This window comes from Nicotiana attenuata, unplaced genomic scaffold (assembly GCF_001879085.1).
Source record: "Nicotiana attenuata strain UT unplaced genomic scaffold, NIATTr2, whole genome shotgun sequence".
Taxonomy (NCBI): domain Eukaryota; kingdom Viridiplantae; phylum Streptophyta; class Magnoliopsida; order Solanales; family Solanaceae; genus Nicotiana; species Nicotiana attenuata.
In genome coordinates, this window is record NW_017686233.1 from 1 (window position 1) to 6196 (window position 6196).

The 6196-nt window shown below is 37.0% G+C and overlaps 2 protein-coding genes across 2 annotated transcripts; one reads left to right on the forward strand and one right to left on the reverse strand.

The window, feature by feature from the left end:
* The first annotated feature begins 920 nt into the window (after positions 1–920).
* On the forward strand, positions 921–1497 carry LOC109222197 (sugar transport protein 6-like). The gene has a single exon (XM_019386577.1). The coding sequence runs from the start codon at positions 942–944 to the stop codon at positions 1356–1358; it is 417 nt and encodes a 138-aa protein (XP_019242122.1). The 5' UTR covers positions 921–941; the 3' UTR covers positions 1359–1497.
* A 352-nt stretch (positions 1498–1849) lies between these two features.
* LOC109222198 (primary amine oxidase-like) lies at positions 1850–5426 on the reverse strand. Its single transcript, XM_019386578.1, has 4 exons — positions 3317–5426; positions 3121–3234; positions 2298–2839; positions 1850–2163 (listed from the first exon to the last, which is right to left on the reverse strand). The coding sequence occupies exons 1-4, from the start codon at positions 4466–4468 to the stop codon at positions 2004–2006; spliced, it is 1968 nt and encodes a 655-aa protein (XP_019242123.1). The 5' UTR covers positions 4469–5426; the 3' UTR covers positions 1850–2003.
* Between the last annotated feature and the right edge of the window lie 770 nt (positions 5427–6196).

A 6196-nucleotide genomic window follows, 5' to 3' on the forward strand; every position in this document is an offset into this window, starting at 1 on the left:
ATAAAAATTTTGAGGTTATTCTTTTGATATATCAATTTGTATGCATTGACAGGGTTGGTTTTCACTCGCTCACCAACAACGACCCTTTGGTTTTCACTCGCTCACCAAAGAAACGAACAATGACACAACCTCTAGGACACACTGCCTCTCCAATATTTTGTCTCTCTTCTCTCTTTTGGGTACACAGTAAATCTACTAAAGTGAATTACAATGCTTGTTAAGAGTAGAATAGAGAACTTGTACTTTGGTAGACAATTGTATAGAAGGTTGCGTACTTTCTTCCTTCATCAAGCTTGTATATTTATAGCCTTCTCAACTTATTATGGCTATTGCATAACCCAAGGGGATTTGACCGTTGCTCATTTATTTGTTTCCTTAATTTGCAGCTTCAGCACTTGTATGAATATGGATAGTATGTTGACTTGGCACTCCTTTGAAGATGGATATGGGTATCTTTGTAATATTGATTTCCTTTCCTTATTTGACTTCATGTACTTGGACAGATCCTAATTGTCTCCACTTTCCTTTCTTGAATATGTAAATTCTTCATTGAGTACCAGCATGTGAATACTTGTGTAGAGGATTCCTTTCCTTTGTGGTAAGTGAATATTTTCTCTTTATTTGTATATATGCCATNATAAATATTGTAAATTATTAATTATTGTGAGTTATAGTATTTGTTACGTAGTTTTCAAATATTTAAAAAAATTTAAAGATTTTATAGGTCCGATTCATGGTAAACTAAAAAAGTTTGACTCTCGTAAATGTGAGCACTGTCACATAAAATTGGGACAGAGTGAGAACGATTCTACCATCAACAATAACAACAACAACATACCCAGTATTATCCCATACTGTAGGGTCTGAGTAGAATAGTGTGTACGCACAGTTTACCCCTATGAGAAGCCTTTGTCAGTTTTTCTGATAGCAGTTTGGTTTTAATGTTTCAGGTTGCAATTGGAGCTATATTGGTAACAAATTTGAGGGAGACAGGAACATTGGACAAGAAACTAGCAGCAGTGGTGGTTCTTCTGGTGTGCACGTATGTAATGTCATTCGCGTGGTCATGGGGACCGCTCGGGTGGCTAATTCCAAGTGAGACATTCCCATTGGAAACAAGAACGGCTGGTTTTGCGTTCGCGGTCAGTACTAACATGCTCTTCACTTCCCTCATTGCACAGGCATTCTTGACAATGCTGTGCACAATGCAAGCCTATATCTTCTTCTTCTTCTCCGGATGGATCGTCGTTATGGGATTTTTTGTTATCTTCCTTTTGCCTGAAACAAAGGGAATTCCAATTGATTCTATGGTGGAAAGTGTTTGGATGAAGCATCCTGTTTGGAAGAAACTATTCTAGATTGGCTATTTTGTTATCAAAAGATTGTTAGTTGTTGTTTTTTTTCTTTCTTCCTATCTGCCTATCCTTATATCAAATTTTGTCTCCAGTTTTGTTTGCAAAAGAAAAATTTAATCTATAAAAGTTGTTTTTTGCTTTATACTTTGTGCAAATTGATTGTTTTATTACCCAACACGCACATACATATTTCTAGAGAAACTTTACTTTGTGCCTTATACAACTGACATATTATGTGAGGGGATTGTCTATGTCTGACGAGTGAAATATGTGGACCCAAATCTATGTTATAGAAGTTTTCGGGTCCCACAAATTCAAATTGTCAAAACATAGGCAACACTCACACAACTTGTATCTCATTATCAGCCGTGTGAGGTACATGTTGTTTCACATCGAAAATGTAAGGGGATGGTCGTCTTTCAGGCGAGTTGTCACCTACGTACTTGTGCATATCGATCTACATGTCAACCAAATATCGAAATGAGAGAGGAAAATAAACAGGCTAAAGAAGATCATCTTTTGTTCTCCATATAAATTACAACAAAATTTACTAGTACACTTTATATAGTAGAGTTAAAAGGTTACTGTTTAATAGAAGAACTTGAAATTTGCACTTGCTCAAATTATATATCAATTTATCAAGGTATATCATTGTTTCAGCAATGGATTTCTTTCAAAGAAATTTGTTGGCCGGAGCTCGAAACCATCATAAAATGAAGGCATTACAGGAAAATCTTCTTGACATGGTACATGATGGAGTCCAACAGTGTACCAAAGCACAATATCCTTGTTTTCAATAGGCCTATTCCTGCATATATAAAACAGAAAACCAGCTTATATAAAGACGTCTTAGACCTTAGTGATGCGTTTTAAAGTTGTGTGGACTTAGGTCTAATGCAAACAATATCACTAGTGGGCTTGACTGTTACATACTATAGTTACCTGCGACTCCAGATTGGTAGGCCATCATCTCCTCGACTCCTATCAGTGTAGAATCCTCCGGCCCACCTTTCTGATTTGTTGTATGGTGTCACCCACAATTGATACTTTGTATAGGCTGCTCGAAGTTGAGGATAATCGTCGTATGATAGCAACGACATGGCTGGTCGACTAGGTATTAGTCGATAAGATACATCATGTCCAATCTTTGTTTTCTTATTTGGATTTACAATCAAGAATTCAGCTGGTTCTAGTCCTAGGTGTGTCTTAGCCTCATTTTCTGTTTTCGTAGTTTCCTTAACAACTTTCCAATAACTTTTCCTAGGTGAAATTTTTGAGTCCTTCACTCTTCTAGTTTTCAGTTTGGCTTTTAGGAATGAATTATCAGTACCATCAATATCAAGATCAAGATAGTAAATAAGGAAATGATCATGGTTAACTGCAATTGTATTTTTGGCCACAAGGGTCCCGTAAACATCCTCTGTTATTTGATTATCGTTCGTATATTTCACAGCCTTCGTCTCCATAACTCCGTTTAAACTTACCTGCACGGACAAATCAGAAGTCTAAAGAAAAAAGGATAGTCTGGTGCACTAAGCTCCCGCTATGCGCGGGGTCTGAAGAAGGGTCGGACCACAAAGGTCTATTGTATGCAGCCTTATCCTGCATTTCTGCAAGAGGCTATTTCCACGGCTTGAACCCGTAACCTCTTGGTCACATGGTAGCAACTTTACCAGTTACGCTAAGGTTCCCCTTCCAGAAGTCTAAAGAATAAACATTGCAAATCAGAAGGATATTAACAAGCATAACATCTTAATTTTCTTACTCCAACTCTGAGAGTTCCACTTTGTTTGAACTCCCAATCAAGTGTATAATCATAATTTCCTACTGTTGCTACCATTCTAACAACCAAATTAACTTCTTGCTGTCCCTTAGTGTTCTGCAAAAACAAATTGAATGTTGATTATGTCACTAGATAACTATAGTAGTAAGTATGCAAATGTTTATATTTAGACGCTTACTATATTTCCCGGTACTCCATTTTCTGTATGCCTCCAAGCAGCATCGCCAACATATCTTTCAAATATACAAATCGCGTTGGGAACTTGCACTATATGTCCTTCTGAATCAGCCATATATCCGTCCATATACACTGCATTGTTCGGACAATCTAGTAACGGGACAAGACTACTAGCAGACCTTCCGAAACCAAATTCACCTATATCCATAAAAGTCCTGTAGTACCATTCAAATGTAGGATCCATATAAGGCACAAATGTCTCAGATACATGACCACTATAGAGCACATGTCGATATTCTTTTCTTGTATCATCGAATATAGAAGCTGTAGACACGATAGTCCCCGCCCTCGTGTTCAATCCAACATGAAAAACCCAATTATCCCATTTAACTTCATTGCCTTTGATGATAATCCGGCTTGTGTCTGTGTCATTGCAAGCGACTGATCTCTGGCTCGATGATTGAAAATCAGCACTCTCGGCTTCAGGCAAAGGGACTCTGAATCTGTCCATATATTTGATTATCTTTATGGATTCAACATCTAATATTGTAGTGATCCCTTCAATTGGCCTTGCCCAAAAATTAGTTGTCCCATTGCGATAAAAACATGGAACGTTAAGTACTCTTCGTGTCCTTGGCTGCCCGAACCATCCTACTGGCTGTGGTATGCAACTAACTTCTGATATATTCAAACCCCTTTTCAATATTGAATCTTGAAATTTAGGATTCCTCAATGTCAGCCTGCTGCATTGTACAATTTCGTCGAGAGTAAGTGGAGGGAAACCATGACCAGTATATACATTTTCTGATATGATAGATCGCGTAGCCAAGTCTACAACGACTTCAAACGTCTCACCATTTGCACGAACCACTACCTTGGCTCGACGATAAGGAAAAGGAACACTTTCGCGCTTATGTAAGGACAGCCAATGAAGGACATCCTGTTTTTCAGGCTCTTCAAGATCAACAAAGTGAAATGTTAAATTGGAGAGGGAACTAAGATGAGATTTTTGAATAATGACTCTAATCTTGTTGATCTCAGTAGGATTTAGAGGGTCTAAAGGATGGCATTGGCTGCTATTAAGACAGAAACAGAAGATAACAGCAAGAATTGGAAGAGTTAAAGATGTGGACACTACTTTTATGAACTCCATATAGATTGATTGAGAAATTAATGGTACTTTGACATTCAAATACTGTTTGCATATTTATTGGCAGAGTTTTTATTTCTTTACTTTTCCCCCTCTTGTTTTCTTTTATTTTAATGTTTTAATGGCATGTTGTATAATCATGGTAGCTTCATTTAGCATATACTTGCTGTAGCCAGAGGAGAAAATCTTGTCAAGAAGACAATAAGTAACCTATCACATTTAATACAAGTAATGGGACAATGCCTTTTAACTGTTTCTTACATTGAAAGCTAAGATTGCTTTGTTTTGCTTCCTCAAATCAAGAGAACATGCTTTTTACTTATCTGAAAGACCAAAAGGGCAGCTCGGAGTCGGTGCACAGGTATCCCGCATTCACGTAGGGTCGGGGAAGGGCCGCAAGAAGGGTACAGATAAGAGCCGCACTTCACGGCTCGAACTCGTGACCTATATGTCACGCAGAGATAACTTTATTGTTGTACAAGGCTCCCTTTTAACTTCTCTAAAAGATAAAAAAAAAAAAATTGATAAATTAAGAGACACTTGGCCCACGGCTCGAACTCGTGACCTATATGTCACACAGAGATAACTTTATGTTGCTACAAGAATCCCTTTTAACTTCTCTAAATGATAAAAAAAAATTGATAAATTAAGAGACATTTGCCCCACGGCTCGAATTCGTGACCTATATGTCACACGGAGATAACTTTATTGTTGCTACAAGGCTCCCTTTTAACTTATCTAAAAGATAAAAAAAAGAATTGATAAATTAAGAGACACTTGCCCCACGGCTCGAACTCGTGACCTATATGTCAAACAGAGATAACTTTATGTTGCTACAAGACTCCCTTTTAACTTCTCTAAAAGATAAAAAAAATTGATAAATTAAGAGACATTTGCCCCACGGCTCGAACTCGTGACCTATATGTCACACAGAGATAACTTTATTGTTGCTACAAGGCTCCCTTTTAAAATCTCTAAANATAAGCGCGTTTTGTATACTCGACCAGGGTTTTTCTTTTTATGTAGCCACAAAGATGTCTTACTGTAAAGAGTATCTGAAGTATCAGCCATTTTCCTTTTTTTACCTAGTAACATGAAAACTGGTATAATAATGTTTTCATTCAAAGTTAGCAAGTTCATAGTTTAAAGAAAATAAGAGAAAAAAATCAAACCTCGATGATTCGAGCAAAACTTGTTTTGCCAGCAGTGTGTGGATGCTTCAACTTTTTCCGATTCTCAATATTGGTTTCAGATGTTTTCTGCAAATAAACAAGCAAATGCATGTGTATATAAAGCCATGATATGCACCGAGATATTGCTTTTGATCCAGAAACCAACGGATCTGGTGTTTTATAATTTGTAGAGAGTACAAATATTTCATTGAATTAACATACAGAATCAACTACATAAGAATCTGAAAACAAACAGGACTAAAACTGGAAAGGAAAAGCCTAGTAATCACCAACATAGGTTGACTAAGCTAGCATGTTTACTGGACTTGCAAGTAATGCATAAAGAATGTAGAAAGACATGAAAAACCAAATAGTCATTACTAAGCTAGCTGAAAAGAGTTGTTTACTTAGGAAAGCATTGAGCTCATTGGATGTCTAATCGTCTTTATAGCATATGCATATGTTGTTGCATCAACTAGTAATTAACATGATGGAAGTTTCATCCAGCTGAAGTAATCCTAATCCTACATGATTCATGGACATCGTGTCGAGAGGTATT

Excerpts from the sequence above, each read along its gene's own strand:
- LOC109222197 (XM_019386577.1), top strand. The coding sequence starts at position 942 with ATGTTTCAGGTTGCAATTGGAGCTATATTGGTAACAAATTTGAGGGAG.
- LOC109222198 (XM_019386578.1), bottom strand. The coding sequence starts at position 4,468 with ATGGAGTTCATAAAAGTAGTGTCCACATCTTTAACTCTTCCAATTCTT. Across the intron at positions 3,235-3,316 it reads ATGGAGTACCGGGAAATATA|AACACTAAGGGACAGCAAGA; the intron begins GTAAGCGTCTAA and ends TTGTTTTTGCAG. Across the intron at positions 2,164-2,297 it reads CTACCAATCTGGAGTCGCAG|GAATAGGCCTATTGAAAACA; the intron begins GTAACTATAGTA and ends TTATATATGCAG.